This window comes from Condylura cristata, unplaced genomic scaffold, assembly GCF_000260355.1.
Source record: "Condylura cristata isolate star-nosed mole 26May11 unplaced genomic scaffold, ConCri1.0 scaffold00011, whole genome shotgun sequence".
NCBI lineage: Eukaryota > Metazoa > Chordata > Mammalia > Eulipotyphla > Talpidae > Condylura > Condylura cristata.
The window spans coordinates 2,345,535-2,364,385 of record NW_004567112.1 but is presented as its reverse complement, the minus strand read 5'-3'; the positions used below and the strand labels follow the sequence as shown (position 1 = coordinate 2,364,385).

Genomic DNA, 18,851 nt, shown 5'->3' with positions numbered 1-18,851 from the left:
CCGCGACTCACCCCAGTCCCCGCAGCAGCCTGGCGAACTCCAGCAGGCAGGTGTCCGCAGGGAGGCGCAGCTGGCCCTCGGCCAGGGCCAGCTGGCAGTCCTCAAACGTGTAGTCGGTCACGGGGACGCCCAGGGCCCTGCAGGCAGAGGGGCGCTCAGGACGGCCCCGCGGCAACACCCCCAGGGGCCTGGGGCGGGCGGGGGGGCGGGGCGCTCACTCGGCCATGACCCGCCGCACGTTGCGGGCGAACAGCGCGGGGTCCTGCTTCTCCTCCTCCGAGGGCCGGTACACGGGCAGGAACTGCGGGGAGCCGGGTCAGCCCCATGCCCGGGTGCCCCGGCCACCGCGCACAGGGCCAAGGGGCGGCGCGTCCACCGCAGCCGGCCCGGAGGGGCGTGACTGCCCGGGCTGCAGCGAGGCTCCCGCGAAGGGGTGCCGGGTCAGGCCGCACCCCCACCCCAGCCCAGGGCTGCCGGGGCTGCGGTCAGGAGGAGGACAGGGCCCGCGCTCACCTCGACCTCCACGCGGCTGCAGGGCTGGCACAGGGTGAGCCACAGGATGGCCAGCCTGTGGGGACACGCAGGTGGGGCTCGCCGGGGCCCAGGGCCCTCTGCAGACTCGGCCAGCCCGGCGTGCCCACCCTCCCTCCAGGGACGCCCCTCCTGCCCCCCCGCCGGGCAGGTCACCCTCGGTCTCTCCCGAGGCCGCGAGGCCGAGGTCTCGCCAGGGCCACCCCAGCCCAGTGCTCGGCCGCCCAGGGTGGGTGGACACGCGGGGCGACTCACGCGCCAGGCCCTTGCCACGTCCATGTGATGGTGTCCTGCGGGAGAGGGGGCGTCAGCGCAGGCCGGCCGGGCCCCCCCGCGCCGGCGGCCCGACACTCACCAGCTTGTTGGGGTAGCGCAGGACCACGGGCTGCACGGGGACGCCGGGGATGAAGGCGCCTGGGGGCGGGAGGGTCCGGCCTCCCCGCCGCCGGCTGCCACCACAGAGCGCTGGAAGTCAAGGGACACGGGGGAATCGCTGCAGCAGACGGCGACCGTGCGCATGTCCCGGAAGGGGCGTGCTTGTGCTGCGGGTGGGGCGGGTGGGGCGACTGGGCTCTCGTGGGGTGCGAAGGAAAAGCACCGGGAAGCGGCTTGAGGAGGACTGGCCAGCCAAGTGAGGTGACCGCTGTGGAGAGTGCCGCTGATGCATAAGGGAGAGAGGCCGGTAAGGGTGAGACCTGGGGGCCCCTGGGGAGGGTGCCCATCTAGGGGCCCGCCTGCAGTTCTGGGTGGGCTTGGCCACAGCTGTGCCCAGTTCGGGGTTTCCCATCAGCCTCTGAGATCCTGGGAAAGGGCAGAACAAGTGGCTTGTCCAGGGCGCAGGTAGCCAGCAACAGAGCTGACTGCGCGAAAGCCAAAGGGAACTTCCTGGCCCAGTATCCAGAATTGATGGGGAGCCTGGAGACCTGGCTTTGAAATAGGCAGAACCCAGGGGCGCTTATGGGGCCTGGGAGGGGACAGCAGAGCCATGGGCATCGCTCCCGGCGCGGTGCTGGGGCTCCGGCCAGCCCTGGACAGCTGGCCTCCCTTCCCGAGAGCTGCACTCAGCCAGGGCTCAGCCTCGGGCCGAGCACCAGCAAGCTGCTCTCGGCTTGGGAGGCCGGGCCCTGCCTGTGATCCCACAGGGAGAGTGGTTTTCCACCACCAGGAGACTCTCATGCAGTTAGGGAGGGTGGCCCCAGCCGCCCCAGGCCCCGAGGACACACTGCTCCGGCCCAGGTCTGTGGCCCAGAGTGCTGTCAGCAGGCGCAGGTGGTCCTGCCCCCACGGTACCCCTCAAAGTGTCCTTGGGACTGGTGGCAGGCGGCTGTGGACAAGGCTGTCGAGGCCCGAGAGGTACCCCGAGACCTAGCGCCCCCCACCCGTGTCACACGGGGGAGATCGGCTCGCAGGGAACAAAGTCAGGACAACGTTTCAGCAACTTTTCAAAAGAACCTTCTAGTGTCAGCCATTATCCGACGAGGAATCCATGTGTTTCATGGAAACTGCAATAGAAGCTGGGAAAATATGACAAGTTATGATAGACCGAGCCGGGCAAAAATGACAAGCCATGTGACAAGATGGTATTTTGGGGTTGGGGACAGAGTCAGAAATAATTACAGGATAACCAAGCGCAGCCTTGCAGCCCGCGTGCTGTGCTGCTGGGGTCTGGGATGTGCAGATTGAGGGGAAGGGGGGATCGTTTGACTCTAATTTCAAGCCTTGTTCCTCTAATGGCTCCTTGTGGAGTGACGTTAAATAATGATAATTATCACCGGGAGCTGTGTTTGAGCTGCTCTCGTGAACCGCAGCTGCAGCCGGGTGCTGCCATTTCTCCGAGATGGCTTTGTAACATCTACAGTTGTTTGCGGACTCTCGGCTAAACCGTCCTAACTGACTTGGGTAGTGTCACCACGGGGCGCAGGTGCTGGGGCTGGGCCTTGTCGCTCCGGCGTCTGGACTTGTCCTCACTGCGCCGGCCTTGGGAGACAGGCCCTGCGCTCGCGCCCCCACCGTCACTCCGCCCACCCTCTGCGTCTGCGGCCAGCGGCTGCTGGCGAAGCTCTGCTCTGTGCGGGCGCCGGACACCTGGCGGTCAGCACGGTGCCTGCCCCTCCTTCCCCCTCAGGGAAGGACAGAGGTTCTGAGGGAGGGGGGCAGACTACAGAGATGAGCATGTGGCGTGTGGGGACCAGAGAACGGACCCCAAGTCAGTTTGGCGTGGACAGGGACCCTGCAGGGGATGATGCCTGAAGGGGCGGGCGGCAGCGGGGAGTCTGTCAGAAAATACAGAGGCCGTTCCAGGCGGGGCCTTCTGGAGCGATGACACCGAGGCCTCGCGGGCAAAGTGCAATGTTAGGGAGAGGTGGGGTGCGGCAAGCTGAAGCAAGACAAGGTCCTGCTTATAATGTAAAAATAGGGCCTCCCTGGGGGCGCAGGAGTTAAAGTCTCAGCACCATGAAGCTTTTGCCAGCCACTGCAGCCTGAGTTCGATGCCCGGCCAGGGAGTGACCACAGAGCACAGCAGACCTCACCTGTCTCCCCACTGCTCCCTCAGCAGTGTGTTTCAGCCTGTTCTGCTCCCCACTCTGTCTGTTCTGCCTGTTCTGCTCCCCACTCTGTCTCTGGGGAATCCTCTCACCCCCAAACCTCTGGTCTACACCTCAGTTCTTGTATGCATACAAAAATAAAAAAAATTGTTTAAATAAGTGTGTTTTTCTGATTCCTGCTATCATACATGTGTAAAGATATCTACGATTCAGGTTTCGGTAGCCCTAGTTTTCCCACACCTGACCCCCCTTCTTTCGGGGGGTTCTTCTTCTCTTCATTTATCCCTCTTTTGCACTCTACAGAACTGGGAAGAATTGAAGAATTGAACGTAGAGCCTCTTACCCCTTCATCACTTACTTATTAGGTTACCAGCATTTGCCATCACTATATATTCTTCATAACACTAGATCTTATGGCTTTGATATTTCATCACAAAGATGAACCATCCTTTTTAAAACCACCGATGGTCTCTTTTCGTTTTTTTTTTTTTTTTTTTTGCCTTATAAACAACACTGCAATGAACACCAAAATAAAGCTTTTGTCTGTATTTCTGATGATATCGTCAAGACAAATTCTTAGAAGTCTAGAAGTGGCATTAAAGAATATGAACACTCTAAGTTCCCTAATACACATTGCTAATTGCTTTCTTTTTGGGAAAAGTTTACACCACCTTCCAGGCAAAGATGGCAAATCCGACACACTAATTTTGTTCCTGCTTCCCCCAACTACAATAAGGAGCTTTTTTTTTTTTTTTTTTTAAGGCACAGACTTGCAAGAACATGCGAGGAGAACAGCAGCACGATCCGGGAATCTGGGAAACAGATGGACAAGTGGTAACTGCGTTAGCAGATTTGAGAAGACTGAATCCCCAGCTGGCGGGGGAGAGCAGGAAACTGGCTGGGTAGACACAGCCGAATCCTCAGAACAGGCAGGAGGGGGTGGACCTAGGTGAGTTTCAGAGAAGCAGACAGATTCCCCCACTCCCCTGCCTGTCCCTCGGGGCTGCTCAGGGAGCAGTGACCTCAAGCCCCCTAGCATCCGTTTATTTGGACAGTATACTCTGGAGAAGGCAAAAGAGCAAGTCTACATTGGGCCAGCAGATGCAGATAGGACAGAGGTGTACCCACACCGATGGGCTGAGTGGTCCTATGGGACACCCAATTTTGCCCTCCCTAACTCCCCGAAACACTGACACCCGAGCTGGATCTCCCAGCTAGAGAGTGAAGGACTTTCTTTAGGGAGTGTGTCCAGCAAGAGATGGAAGATACTAGCCAATAGGCTTTGCAGATGAACTTTCAGGGAAGTTCATAGTTGGCATTCTCCACACACATGCTCAGTTTCCGAACAGATCTTTAGTTCCTCACATATAAGCCCGTGAAGACATCCAAGGATGGCCAGACCTCTAAAGAAATTCTCTAACACAAAAGAAAGAGGCCGAAGGAACTGTCCCATCAGAGAACATCAATCCCTACCTCACACCACACACAGTATCAGTCGGAAAAGGGACACAGAGCTAAACAGAAGAAAACCCCGGGGGTGGAGTGTTGCCATGAGCTTGAGGTAGGCAAAGACACACACACACACACACAAACTAATTATAAAATAAAAAAGTAACTAATTGCCATTTATTACCACTTAGACTTTCTGCCTCTTAAAAGTTAATACTTAGAGAATGAAAAGGTAAGTCACAGAATGGGACTAGGTATCTTCAATTCATACATTAAGACCAAGGGGGTCTATCCATATTGTACAGAGAACGCTGGAAATCGATAATCAAAAAAAACAACCAATTTATAAAAAAGAGTATTTGATGGTGAAAATCCAAAATAAGGCCTGGAAGATAAAACTGAAGACTCGCAGAAACACTGTCAGAATTTCAAGGATGGGAAATATTTACTGTGGTTCATGATCACTTATAGCTAAGTTGTTGATAAAGGAATAAAAATATGTGATTGGGAAAAAGATGAAATTAGTCTCGCCTGGGAAGAGTATCCATTTTCCCACACAGTATCCATTTTTGGTATTTATTAATTTGTTGAGATATAAAGGTGTTACTGCTTTATCTTTATTTTTCTGTTTTGCTTATTGTCACTGGCCATTTTTTCTTATATTTACGGTGTTTACCTTCAGTTTTGCGGCCCCTGTAATTCTGATTTTTTTGCCCCAGAAGCGGTACTGAGCGGGGAGGGGCAGCTTTTCACAGGAATGACCCTCATCTCCTTAGGTAAGTCTGCTCCCTCTACTAGAACCTGTCCCCGGGGGCAGAGGCCGTGGCTTGGAGCTAAAGTAGACAAAGAAAGAATAAACGCAACTGCTACAGAACCAAATGATTGACCTTCTAGTTTGTAATGAGTTTGTGTGCATGTCCTGTTTAAGGAGTCTTTGCCTGCCACAAAGTCATGGCAATATTGTTTCCTTCTGGAAGCTTGATTGGCTACCATTCACATTCATCTCTGTGGCCCAGCTCAGATCGATTTGGATGTGTTTGTTTTTCTTCTAATCACCTCCATGGCAAATATACAGGCAGAGAGTGGTGACCTTCTGCCCTCGTGACTGCTGTGAAGAGACAGCAAAGCTTATGACCCCATGTGGGCCTCCCTGGGGTTGGGTGGATACTTCAACCAGCTGGTCTGTACACTGGCAATTTTGGCAATATCTTGTTGAAAGATGCCCAAGATGGTGTGGTGAGAAGAGTTACTCAAGACCAACTTATAGCCTTCATTTGATGGTTTCCAAAGGGTCAGTATCTTTAAGGTGGTTTCCTCCCCTAAATGAATCATGCAATCATTGTCACCGGTGTTGAACAAGGACATCCTTTATCATCTGTACCACGTCATTGTTAGTAACACTGACAGTACCTATGTGCCCCGAGGGAAAACAGTAAACGGTGTCCCCTCACTTGACGGAGTATTATACAGTTAAGCTTACTGGGAATTCACAGTAAGATAGAAAAATGCCTTCAGTATGTGGGTCCGTAGGGAAAAAAACAACCCAACAAAAAACCAGGGCCACACTTGCTGCATCCCTGTCTTACTACAGCCACATACATGGTACAATCTACAGCCAGGGGAAGGCCTTGGAAGGAAACAATGGTTGCAGTGGTTGTTCTGAAGCTGCAGGTGAGAACCCTGCCCCATCCTTCCCAAGCCCTCACTTTTCTGGAATGAGAAATCATTATGGCTGTAATGGGGATCATTTATAAGAGACAAGGATTGAGGTGCTCCTCAGGAGAAGAGCCAGTGTTCTCTCGGTGTGGCATCACCCCAGCCCAGCTGTGCTCACACCTGGTTGTGCAGATTGGAGAGAAGACTGTTCCTTCCCTCTGCTCTGACATGAGCCCATGAGCTACTGCAGACACGCCGCAGCTCTCAAGGAGAAGCCAGGCCCTTTGTGATGGCATTTGGAGTCTACGGAACCTTTTTACTTTTGAGAAGTGACAGTTGCCCTCAAGAAGTACAGCCAGCGAATCAAGGGTTCCTGTGTCCCCTAAAAGGAGGCAGATCGCACCCTGCGACTTGCTTCTCTGTTTGTTTCAAAACCCGACCAGGTTAGTGCGCCAGACACACGATTTTCTCACTCAACCGGTGGGAGTGTGAATTAGCACAATCCTGTCAGAGGACAATCTGGCGACACACGAGAAAAGCCTCCGATTCCACATCTCCTTTGATGGAGCAATTCTAGAAATAGGGATCTCTTCAAGGGAAAGAATCCCCAGTGTTCGTAAAAATAGAGTTGTAGGTTTCCCTCCACAGCAGAGCTTATAATAACAAACACTGAAACAACAAAAGGAGGCTGGTGAAATGATCAGGGTGCGTTCGTGTAATGGCATATTATGCCTTTGAAGAATGTCGACTACAATGGCAATCATTCAAAATACATTGCTACATGAAGTAAGCTGATTACGGAGTCGGATATAACAACATGATCCACTTTGCACTGAAACACACATGCTAATTAAAAAGAATGGAAAACATACACAAAATCGGTAACTCTTACTCTGTCTCTGGATGGCAGAATTAGGGGCAATTTATTTACATTTTGGTTGAGTCCCCCCTCCGACCAGAAATGTATCACCTGCCTTGTCCCGTGGAACAGCCTGTGGTCAGGGAGGTGCGTGCCAAATGACGTGTGTGGTGCTGCTCCGAGCATAGCCCCTGGCGTGCCTCAGAGACCCAAAGCCAACCACACAGCAACACAACAGATTGGCCAGCAGCAACCTGTGGGTCACTCCTCACCCGAAGGGAGTTGGGAAAAGAAGTCCGCGTTCAGACCTTCTGAAAGTAGCGTGCTGTGAAGAAGTACTTAAATCACAGCTTTTTGCCGGGGGCTGGCCCTCTCCCCAGCCCCATTCAGCACCCACACACTCACCTACCCTCCCTCGCACCCGTCCATCCATCTTCCTCCTCAGTCACCTTTCTTTCCCTGCATCTGTCCACCTCCTCACCCGTCCGTTATTTGTACATCCCCGGGAAACCTTTTTCCATCATCACATTTGAATGAGGCTCTAGGCCCTTGGCACCTGCACTTTGCTGGGCCTCTACCATCACATTAATTTTGTTTGGTTTTGTGTGATCGGAAGTTCATGATCTTGCTCACTTCCTGCTCTTTCCTCCAAGGGAGAGTTTTGTCATGCGTAGATGTGTGTGTCATCTGTCTGTGTCATCCGCCAGATGTAGCTCCTTGGCGGCAGAAACCGTGACTCACTGAACTCTGCACTTATCCTCCTATGATTTAACCAAGAATTGTGCATTGAGATCTCAAGGCATTCCTCCACACATTATTTATGAATCTTAAAGGATTTTTTAAAAGCAGCGTTAAGTGACTTAACCCAGTAATCAGAGCCAACGGCACTCACAGCGGGGAGCTGACTCCTGTCAGGATCGCTGGTTGTCTGGTGGCTCAGCCCAGTAGCCTCATCTGACTGTAATGATGAAGCCAGCAAGCCCCAATAGAGAAACATGCCGCAGAACAGGCTGCCTGGGCTCTTCAAAGCTATCAGTGTCACCAAAGGGAGCTGCAGCGGGTGTGGTCCAGGTCAGTGGAAGCCAGAACCACGACAGTTAGCACAGTACGAGCTGATGGGCTGTAGCCTGAGTCAGAAAAGCAACGCTCTAAACAGCTCTTGGGACACCTGGGAATTTGAGTATGGACTCTAGGAGGGAGCTGTTGTCCCAAGGTTAACTTTTCTGAATTTGATAATTGCGCTGTGGTCTTATGAGCGAATGTCGTTGTTTCCATGAAATCTATGCTAAAATGTTTAGGGGTGTCAGGTCATGTTTCTGCAACTTATTCTCAATTAGTTCAGGAAAAAAAAAATCCATTATACATGAGAGAAGGGGAGAGAGGCAGGGAGAGAGTGTGTATAAACGCAGCAAGGTGTTAATAATTGATGGATACAGTTGTTTAGGTAAAAGGGAGATGACTGCTTGCCACAGCTCTATTGCACCTATGCAAAAGCCAAGTAAAATACTCTCTTCTGTGTTGGGCAAGAAGATCGAGTTGTGTTGACATCAGGGTCGTCTTTGGAAAACAGGATCTATCGCCTACCAGTGCGCATCAGTGATGGCATTAACAGAGGTTCTACTGACTTTTCTGGGTCAACTTTCATGAGCTTCATGGGGAATGAAGATTAGGATCCTTCAAGTCCTTCTCTAAACCGCTGCATACATCATCGACCCAGCATTGTTTGATCTGAAACAAACCAGCAGGCTACTGCTGAAAGCGAAGTAGCTACTTGGCCCTGTTCTAGAACACCAGTCCAGCCCAGGCGGCTATTCCAGGAGACACTGCTGGCCTGGCCTGGCGCCACGTCAGCTCTGTCTTCAGTTGCTCACAGTGTATGTATGTCCCTGCTGGTCAGAGCCCCTGGCCAGCACAGGCATCCCTCGCCCTCTTATCCCGAGGTCGGAAGCGACGCTGCACAGTAGGCCGGTGCTCGACGAGGAGTTAAGATCCATGAGCAAAGTGAAGGCAGCCGGCAGGTGACAGGTGTAAGACAAGCTGGAAGCCCAGGAGCCGCAGGCTTCTCACCTCCGTGTAATTGCAAACTCACAGCCACTCATGACAACACCCCTTGGGTTAGTTGAGTTGTTTTTAAAACCGACAGACAACGCACTACCTTTCCAGAACCTTGAAGGCACCTGCCCTGGAGAGCAGACTCCAGTCTGCCGGGATGGCCGGGACCCTGGCGTGAAGTGGAGACGATGGGGCCGGGTCAGTGAGGCCTGAGGGGGCCGGGAGAGGCCGCGTTGGGACAAGGGGTGGGATCTGGTCCAGAAGCCGACGTGGTGAGCCCAGACTCAGTTTTGAGAACAAGGTGAGCTTCCCGGGCTCCTGCCGTCAAGGAGACACAGGCGCAGAGGAGACGGACGGGCTCCTGGCCCGGGCGGCACACGTCCTCCGGCGTGGTCACCAGCGCTCGGACTTTGGACCCTCTCGAGCCAGGAAGACACCGAGGACCCCAGACTTACTTTCTAAACTCACCATCCTGAGGGCACAGCCTGAGGCCAGGAGCCCCGCCGGGACGGGCGTCTTGCAGGGTCCGCGGGTGAGTGCCCGCTTCCGCCGCTCCTCGAGCCAGTGTGGCGCGGCACAGCCTCTCCCTGTGGCCTCCCCGCCGGAGCCCAGACCCCGATGGGACAGTTAACCCGAGGCCGGCGGCCTCCCTGCTGCCCAGCAGCTGCCCTGCGAGGGCTCCGGCCTCCTAATTAACGGGAACAGGGCGCCTTTGCCACACGCCCACAGAGGGATGGAGGTGATTGGAGGCAGGTGACTCTGGACGTAAGGCTGTGCTTTGATTTGTGACCTTTACTCCCCATTTTCAGCAGAAGAATGAATGACTAATTGTGCGCTGTGCTATTTTTTCTGTCTTGAACCTCTGACATCCCCTCCGGGCAAGCGTCTGAGCTTCCGGGCCGCTGGGGGTTGGGGGCTCTTGTTTACCCACTGAGTTCTCAGACCCTGGCGCTGGCATTTTCAGCTCAGGTGGAAGAAGAGAGACAAACAGAGGTCGGCAGTTAAGTCGCTGCTTCTTGATTCAGAGAGGAAGATGCTCTCTCCCGCTCGAGGCCAGCACTGTCCATAGGAACCGGTCCGGCATCGGCCCCTGTGCTTCAAGCAACCCGAGGGCCCCGTGCCCGCTGCCTCTCACTCGGCATTGAAGGAGTTTCCAAAGCGGGCAGAACCCCTCAGAGAGGGGTGGGCAGGACCGCGGGCGGAGCCCCCCTCCTTGGTTTCGGACTCCACCTGGGCAGCCAGCGGCGGCGTCTGAGAAAGTTGGTCCGGGTGCCAAGAGGGCGGGCGCTTCCCCTCGGAGGTGGGCGGGGAGGTGGGTGGGCGTGGAGCTGTTTGCAGGGGAGCTGATGCTGGGGGGGGCGCAGGCAGGGAGCTGGGGCGTGGGCTGCCGGGAAGCCCCCTGGGTCCCGTCTACCTTCAGCTCGGGGTCCCTGGGCCCATGATTTTGGTAGGTGCAGGGTGTTCTGCTTCTTGCTGCAAAAGCCCTGAGCAGACCCCATGCCCGCTCTGCCTGGCGCGTCCTTCCCCTGTGACTCGCAGGGGCCACGGTGGGTCCAGCCACCTCCCTTCCCACCTGCTTTGGGGACTCGTGTGTGCCCAGAACTGTTGAAAAGCTCTCGACGGTCCCTTGCCCTCCTTTGTCTCCCAGCCCAAGTGCCATCTTCTCTGAAGGAGCCTTTCTGACTCCAAGAGAGGGTCCTCACACCGCTTTATCACTCCGTGGTGCCTGGGGTGGGGGGGACGCGTCAGCAGCCCCCAGGGACCGGCACTACCCAGACGGCTCCCCCTGGCCAACTGCGGGGCTGAGTGGAGGGCGTGTCCGCTGGTCTCGGACGAGGAAGCCTGAGCTTCCTGCACACGTCCCTTCTCTCTTGAGGCTCCACAGCCGCTAGCAGGCTGTCCTGTCCACCCGGCCAAAGTGGCTGACGTCCCGCCCTCACAGTGGCCAGCAGAAGGCTGCAAGGGAAGGCAGCAGACCTGCCTCTTGGCTGAAGCGAGAGGACCTTGCTTCTGCTCCCACCCCTGGCTGAGTAGTCGAGTTCCCCCAGCTGCAAAGGCGCCTGGGAAATGGAGTCTCTGTGCTCTGGGTGCGCGAGCGTCCAGCTTAAGGCTCAGTGACGGTGGGTGGGTCTGGCCAGAGGCGGACGTGACATGTTTTCTGGACAACCTCAAGCTCCCCGTCCCCTGGCACCCACATCAGTACTCCACACCAGAGGCGTCGGTCTTCCGGAAGCAGCGCCATGGCAACGCCATCTTTGTTCTCAACACCTTCCCTGGCTCCCCACTGCTCTCCAGGGCAAGTCTCCCCTTGCCCTCCACTTAGCCAGGGCTGGGTGAACTCTGACCTCATTCCCTAACCTTGAGCTACCCCTTTGGGCCGTCCGACGCGGTGCTCATGCTGTCCTCCACTAGAAACTCACGCCATGCCCGCCCCGCCCCCGTCCTGAGGAAGATGCCCCTTGGCTGCAGGGCGCCTTCGTGGCATGACCGGGAGTCTCGGCCGCGCTGGGGGCAGTGAGTGGCTGGTGAGGCTCGTGCCTCGTAGACACCGGGGCTGCGTGTGTTCGAGCTCTTTGAGCGGACTGCGCTCTGCAGCTCTTGGCTGAGGGCGTGGCCTCTGTGGGGCCGAGTGGGGTTGAGCCAGTGCGTTGCGTGAATGAGGCAGGCTGCCCCGGAGCGGCTGCAGGGTGAGGGCTCACCCGCAGGGCAGAGGAAGCAGGGCCTGTTCTGGACTCGCTGGTGTCACGGACAGCCGGACAATCGTGAATATTCTCCACGTCTCTGCAGGTCTGAGCAACTGGGTTAGGGCTGCCAATACGGGTGTGGGGGTTTCGCGTGTCCACAACAGTCACAGTAGTGCCAGCAGGACAGCCGGGAGTGGAAACAGTTTGAGTGTCCCCACAGAGGACTGGGTGAACAAAACGCAGTGTAGTCATGCAACGGGATATTATTCAGTCATAAAAAAGGTGGAAACATTGACGCTATAACACGGATGATCTTGAAAAATTATACAACGTGAAAGGAGCTCTGGGGATTGCCTAGTGTATGACTTCACGTACACGAAATATCCAGAATGGGTAAAGCCATAAAGACAGGACGTAGATTCACGGTTGCTGGGGCGAGGAGGGGCCGAACAGAGCATGGCTGCCGCTGTGTGCAGGGCCTGCCCTGGGGTGGCGGAACTGCTCTGGCACTCGGTAAAGGTGGGGTTGCACAGCAGTGTGGTGGGCCAAATGCCACCCAACGAGCTGGAAGAGCTCCTTTGACACAAGTGAACTTTGCCTTAATAAAAACACAAATTAGGAAGAGGGTGAAGGTGAGAATCCTGCTTGGGGAAGATGATTCTCAAGAGAACTGACCAGGCCTGGAAGGGGCGGGGACCGCAGGGGCTCTGGGGATAACCAGAGGGGTACAAGAGCGCCCCAAGGTTCGTGGGCAGGAGCCGGGTGGGGCTGAGTGGGGCGGGCCAGCCCACAGGCCGTAGGAGAGGGGCCTGAGCCTTGTGATGGCACATCTTCACCACGCGCCTGATACAAGCGGGCTCGTGTTGGCTGCTGGGACTCCAGGGCTTTCTGAGGAGGGGCAGAGTCTTGGGGAGGGAAGTGGGTCTCAGGAGTGTCTGGTAGAGACGCATGGGAGAGGGGCCCTCCCTGGTGGCGGAATTGGTGAAAGCAAGCACTGCAGCTGCTTCAGTGGGAGTTCGATCCCCGCCTGCCCCAAAGGTGATCACATGGCGCGGCAGACCTCTCCCTGACCCGCCCACTGCTCCCCTCAGCAGTGGACTTCGTCGATCTGCCTGTTCTGCTCCCCGCTCTGTCTCTGGTGAAGCTTCTTACCGCCCCTGAGCCTCTGGCCTGTACCCCAGCTCTGTATGCACAAATAAATACATCTTAAAAAAAAAAATTAAAAGAGAGAGACGCATGGGAGAAAGTGGAGGTGCCCAGGGCCAAGGGTCAATGTGGGGCTGGACAGGGCTGTCGGATCACATCAGATGTCCTGTTCGGTGGATTGACAGAGTGGGGCTGGGTGGGTAGGGGAGAATGCAAGGCGAGGCGGAGTCTGGAGAAGCCGGGAAGGGAAGGGTTAATTGGGAGGGAGTGCTGGGGATGGAGACAAGTGGCAGGAGCTGAGAAAGGCAGCCCACGTGTGCCAGGGCTCGCCACGGGCGGACTCCTTGGCTTCCACAGCCGCGGGCTCCCTGATCTCTGGCCCGTGGAGGGGGCCCGTGGGATGTGCTGGCTTCAGCAGCTCTCAGCTGCTCTAAGTGTTGGGGTACCCCAGTACACTGCAGTCACACGCTCTTTCCAGAAATGATCCAAGCAAAGGGCACTTGGCAATTTGTAAGCGTCTCAGCAGCTCACGGAGGCCCAGATCAGGCCTGAGACTTGCAGCGTGGCACGATAGTTTTGATGCCTTTCTGCTACCACAGCGCTGGCCAACAAGCGCTGGCATATGTGACTCCATTCTGTCCAAAGCTAATTCAGTGCTTAAGAATGCAAGCACTTTCCAAAGACCATCTGTTTACTCTTCTGCTTAAGAAACTACGCTCTCCGCAGCCTCCTAGAATTGGACTCGATCAGTCCTGACACGGGGGTATGTTTTTGGCGGGCCTAGATGTTGAATGTTTTCCAAATGGTACATTATTGATATTAAAACCGATGTGTGTATCACCGGCCATCAAAGAAATGTATGGAACGATATCTCTAAGAATGAAAAGGGAATTGAGAAGCCTGTCCACACGCATACCTCAGCAAACACTCCGGCCTCCACGGCACAACTCAGCGCGACAGAAGCCCCTGGACACCACCTTCGAACTCAAGCCCCAAATCCACCTGCATGACGCTCACACGGAGCAGGCGGCGGGCAGCCCTGGCTGGACAACCTGTCCGGCCATGACCCCCTTGGGGTACCCAGGGAAGGCTGGTGGAGGAGGGAGACTTGGGTGTGGATCCCACCCCCACTTCCGACGTCTGCACAGGGAAGGAACTCTCCAAGCCTTGGCTTCCTCGTGAGCGAAACCCCCCTCTCCTAAGGCTGGGGAGGACGTGCCATTATGCCAGTAGGTCCTGACGTCCTTCGCTTCCTTTCATAATCTGTGGCGCCCCCTGCCCCCCCGAATATGTGTGGGCCTGAGAGCCCACGGCTGGTCCAGCTTGCCTTCACCGGGCTCAGTTTGCTTGCTGCCTGCTTTCTGGCTCAAATAATGTAATTTCCTAACAAGAACACTAGACAGAGGCTTGGCTATTTAATCAACGCTTTGTTGACGGCGTAAGGGTTGCCTGCAATATAATTCAGTGAGTAACTTAAGTAAAGCAACGGCATAAATATTTAAAGACTCATTGAGGATGCAGCTGTAAGTCTGTATTGATTGCTGCTGCGTGTTTCATAGAATGTTATAAATTTCCGACACCATGGAGGACGGGTCTCCCCATGATTTCAAGAGGGGCACAATTCCCATTGGTCCCACAGGGTGGAGTCTGTCACCTGCCTTCGTCATGAGGGTTCCAGGCCGGTCCCCGGGTCTTGGCGACTTCCAGTGGCCGTGCGGCAGGTGACTTCCCGACTTCGCACCTTTCCTTAAACGTCAGAAAGCAAATTCCGAGTGAGAATCACTCGTGAGACATAAAGTATTTGACTTAGGTGATACCTTTCCCTATACTTGTGATGAGGTTTTTAGGATTATAATTCATAAAAACCACTCCACCATATCCATTTCGAAGGTGTTACCTGTGGTCTGATTTTAACCAGGGGGGCGACCGGCTCTGTCCCGTGAGAAACTGGACACACACGTTCTCAGAAATGCTCCCGCGAGCAGTGATGGCCACCTGCGCCATCCTTAACACTGAGGACTTCTGCTCTCCACAGAGGCTGTGAAGGGGCACATCGACGACCAGGAAAGTCATCTCGATGCCCGCGTCTGAGGGAGGGTTTGTGCCAGAGGATCAGAGCCCCCACAAGTCAGACTTCTGCCCCACAAGTTAGACTTCTGCCCCCACAAGTCAGCAAGCTGGCGGAGGTCTGCGGAGGCACCCCAAAGAGGGTGCTGAGGGGCAGGTCAGGGCGGGAGAAGATCCCCGGCGAGAAACGCGAGCTGGAGCCGGCCCGGGGGCAGCGGCCGCCCTCCAGCTCCTCCGCACAAGGGCTGCCAGGCTGCCACCCTGCCGGCGAGAGCGGTTGTGTGCGTGGCCTCTGAGGGACGCTCGCAGAACCCAGCCCAGCTCTCGGACGCCAGCGCCTAGATGTGCTCGAGACACAGCACATTTACCCCCCAACAATGCGCACGGATGTGCATCCATAGCCGCTTTATTTAAAACCTGGCGTAACCCAAGGCCCAGTAAGGGGGAACAGGTGGAGCATGAGTGTCCCGGTGTCGGCCGGGGAAAGTCCTAAGCGTCATATGATCTAGGGGGGCAGTTGTAGGTATCACCCTGCCCACCACCCAGAGACAGGGAACCCCCACCCCCCGCTGCCTGCTCCCTGGCCCCCACCCCTCCGGTCACCACCACCCCACTGTCAGAGTTAAGGATGAGTTTGTGTTGTCTGCTCTTCTTCACGTCCCACCAGTGAGTGCAATCACGCGCTCCCTCCTCTGACCGCTGCGCGTAGCCTGGCTCCCTCAAGCCCGCCCGCTGCCCCCACAGCCAGATCCCAGCCGGGTAAATTCAAGGGCTGATACCACGTCCTTACCCGCCCGCCGGTGGCCCTTGGCTCGTCTCCATGTGAGTCCATCTGCAGGACAAGCATCACAGGCAGAATCGCCAGGCGCGCCCTGGGTGGCCCTGGCCGGCTCCTCTCCCACGCACGGCGCCAGAGCCTCCGGCCTGGGCGCGTGAGCAGCGACGCTCACCCGATAGATGCCCCGTGCTAAAGGCCTTGTGCTCAGCCCATGAGCGCACAGCAGCGCACAACTCAGCAGGCCACAGGCCGCGGCCCAGGGGCTGCGGGGCGTCGCCCTGGGGGTGGCGAGCGCAGCCGTGGCGGGCAGGCTCCTCTGCAGGCCGCCTTGAGGGTGCTGACGGTACTGTTCTGTCAGGCTGCGTGCACAGTAAGCGTCTACACTGCTAGATTTAACGCGTTCAAAGCCCCCTTTATGTGACATAACGTAAGCATCCCGTCACCCACTCTGTTAGTTTGTTTTAAATACACGTCTCTCTCTTCCAATGGCCTAGCCCACCGTCTAGTTTAATTACCTGACCTGCAGGGCTGGGAGGGCCTAGGAAAGTTGGCATGTGTCAGGACATTAACGACCTACTTAGCGGTACGTTTTAAAACCCAACGCCTAGAGCAGACATTCATCAACATTTATCAAGTCTCTGGTACGCATACGATTTCTAGAACCGTTTGTTTCGGCTCTATTTCGGGCATCCTGTGTCTACACTGAGGGGTTTTAATTTAATTAGTTCTAGATTCCAGGAGAGTGATATATATATATATATATATATATATTTTTTTTTTTTTTTTTTTTTTCTTCTCAGGAGAGTGATATCACTAAGATGCTGGCCATGGACCAGCAGCAGTGAGGAGCCTCTCCACGGGAGGCGGCTGGCACTGGCCTCTGGGTACTCAGCTTTGGCCCAGGACCACGTTCCACCAAACCAAGGTCAAGAGAACTTCCAGCTTTAGTCAGAATTGGGAAGCACCTGACACTTTTGGCACGAGTAACTGTTTTTTTAGATCTGGAAAAGGACGCAAGTAACAGGAGAAATTATCAGTGGTGCAGCAGGCCCGCGTGTGGGGAGCAGCAGGCCAAGTCTAGCCCGGGACGGTCCCCCCAGGAAGGGCCGCAGCTGACACAAGACTTCCTGCTGGCTATGGGGTCTTGGCAGCGCAGGGGGTCCCCTCGGCCCTGGGAGCAGAGCTCAGAGAGAACAGACCCGTGGGAAAGGTCCATTGACTGTCTGCACGGCAGTAGAGCGGCAGGTAAGCTGGACCGCTGGTAGCCGCGGGCCCGAGTGAAGGAATGAACGAATGGGATCCAGAGATTTGCAAGGGTGGAAGCAGCTTATTGCACGCTAAGAGGAGGAAAACTTGGCGGAGACGCCCAAGTGAGGACACTGTTCTAGAAATCTCCGAGACATGGGCCTCGCTGGGAAGTGGGCACTGTGGCTCGGATCGGGAGGCCGGGAGGCCGCAGGCGGCCCTGCTCTGACGGGCTGCGGCTGCGCGGGCTGAGCTGGGCCCGAGATGCCCGGCACGCCAACTGTCCTGGCGTCTTAGTCCTGCCATCTTATTCCCGCCAGGGCGTCTGCCGTAGCGTTCGGGGCGCAGGATAAACACGCGTGGGCTTTATCCAGGCTTATGTGAACAGCTCGCTCATGTCACTTCCAAAAAATGTCATTTTGCTTCTCTGAGTGGAAGAAATCAACGCCATTAGGTTTCCGTGAAGGCCAGCCGGCCCAGCACTCCGCTTCTGCGTCCCGGGGCTTGCAGGGAGCTGGAAGGACACCCCTGATGACCTGCACAGAAACGTCCTGCCCGAGAGGCTGGGACTCAGGCAAAGATCTATGCTAGAGACGCTGCAAGTAATATCTTGTTAGAAGAGCGTCTGCGCTGACCGCCAGTGACCAGGCATTGGGTTCCCACGGCCACTGGGTCTTCCCTTCCATCTTTCTCTGCTGTTTTCCAGACCCGAAGTCCAAGGAACAACTATGGTGTCGGCCATTAGCATATATGAGGGTGTCTTTGCGGGGCCAGACGAGTTTCCTTTTCCTGAACTACCGACGGGTCAGCGTCACCACTTGCCGGTAATGGACGGCATTTAAAAGCACACTCGAAGTCGCCTTGTTGAAAAGTCAAGACCCTTGTCAGCGCCACCAGATGATGGGGGCGGGGCGCTTTCTGGGGATTCGTGGAGAGGTAGGAGCCGCCCCCCCCCCCCGGCGGTGAGACAAGCACCAGTGTGCGCGCTGTGTGTCTGTGTGGAGGGAGCGCGGTGGTGTGTATGTTGTGCATGGTGTGTGTGTGTGTGTGGGGTGGGTGCTGTGGGTGAGCTGTGTGTGTGTGTGTGTGTGCTGGGGTGGGTGCTGTGGGTGAGCTGTGTGTGTGTGTGACAGTGGATACGTCCCAGGGGAACTTCATTTGGAAGCATTTCCCGCGCCCTGGTGACCATGGCGGACAGTCCTGGGGCAGTGGTTACAGACTGGCTTGTCCCCTCTCCCAGTCAGGTGGAAGTCCCACCCGCCACGGGCTATATTTAGAGATAGGGCCTACAAGGAGGTCATTAACATTACCTGAGAAGGAGAGAACAACCTTCTGAGGCGGCTGCTGGAAGCAACAGCAGCAACTTCAAAAAAGTTAAGTCTCCCAGGAGGATCAGAGGGGCCGTTTCCCAGGGGCATGCCCGGGTGGCGTTTCCCAACCCCTTTCCCGAGCGCCAGCCAAAAAGTCCACAAGACTTGAGAAAAGACATGCAAAGGTCCAGGCTTCCCTGGTGGCGCAACAGGTGAGGACGCAGCACTGCAAGCTGGTCGAGGTGCAAGTTGGATCCCCGCCCCGGAGCTGACCCACAGGGCGCGGCACACCTCTCCTGACCCGCCCGCTGCTCCCCTCAGCAGTGGACTTTATCGATTCGCCTGCTCTGCTCCCCACTCTCTCTCTGGTGATGCCTCTCACCGCCCCTGCACCATCCTGCACCTCTGGCCTGTACCCCAGTTCTGTGTGCATAAATAATATTTAAAAAGAAATTCAAAGGTCCGGAGGCCCAGTGTTCTTACAGGGGTGCAGGAGGAAGGTCAGGTGAGGGCCAGTGAGGGCTGCCC

At 55.9% G+C, this 18,851-nt stretch overlaps 1 protein-coding gene across 1 annotated transcript in view; it reads right to left on the bottom strand.

Annotated features, from left to right (window-relative positions):
- Positions 1–6: 6 nt before the first annotated feature.
- Positions 7–18,851, bottom strand: part of LOC105853497 — a 97,229-nt gene continuing 78,384 nt past the window's right edge. Inside the window, exons 4-8 of the mRNA XM_012723450.1 lie at positions 887–996; positions 787–821; positions 514–568; positions 219–301; positions 7–137 (exon numbers count right to left, since the gene is read on the bottom strand). Coding sequence (XP_012578904.1) covers positions 8–137; positions 219–301; positions 514–568; positions 787–821; positions 887–996 — 413 coding nt within the window. The 3' untranslated portion in view covers position 7. The remainder of the gene's footprint in view (positions 138–218; positions 302–513; positions 569–786; positions 822–886; positions 997–18,851) is intronic.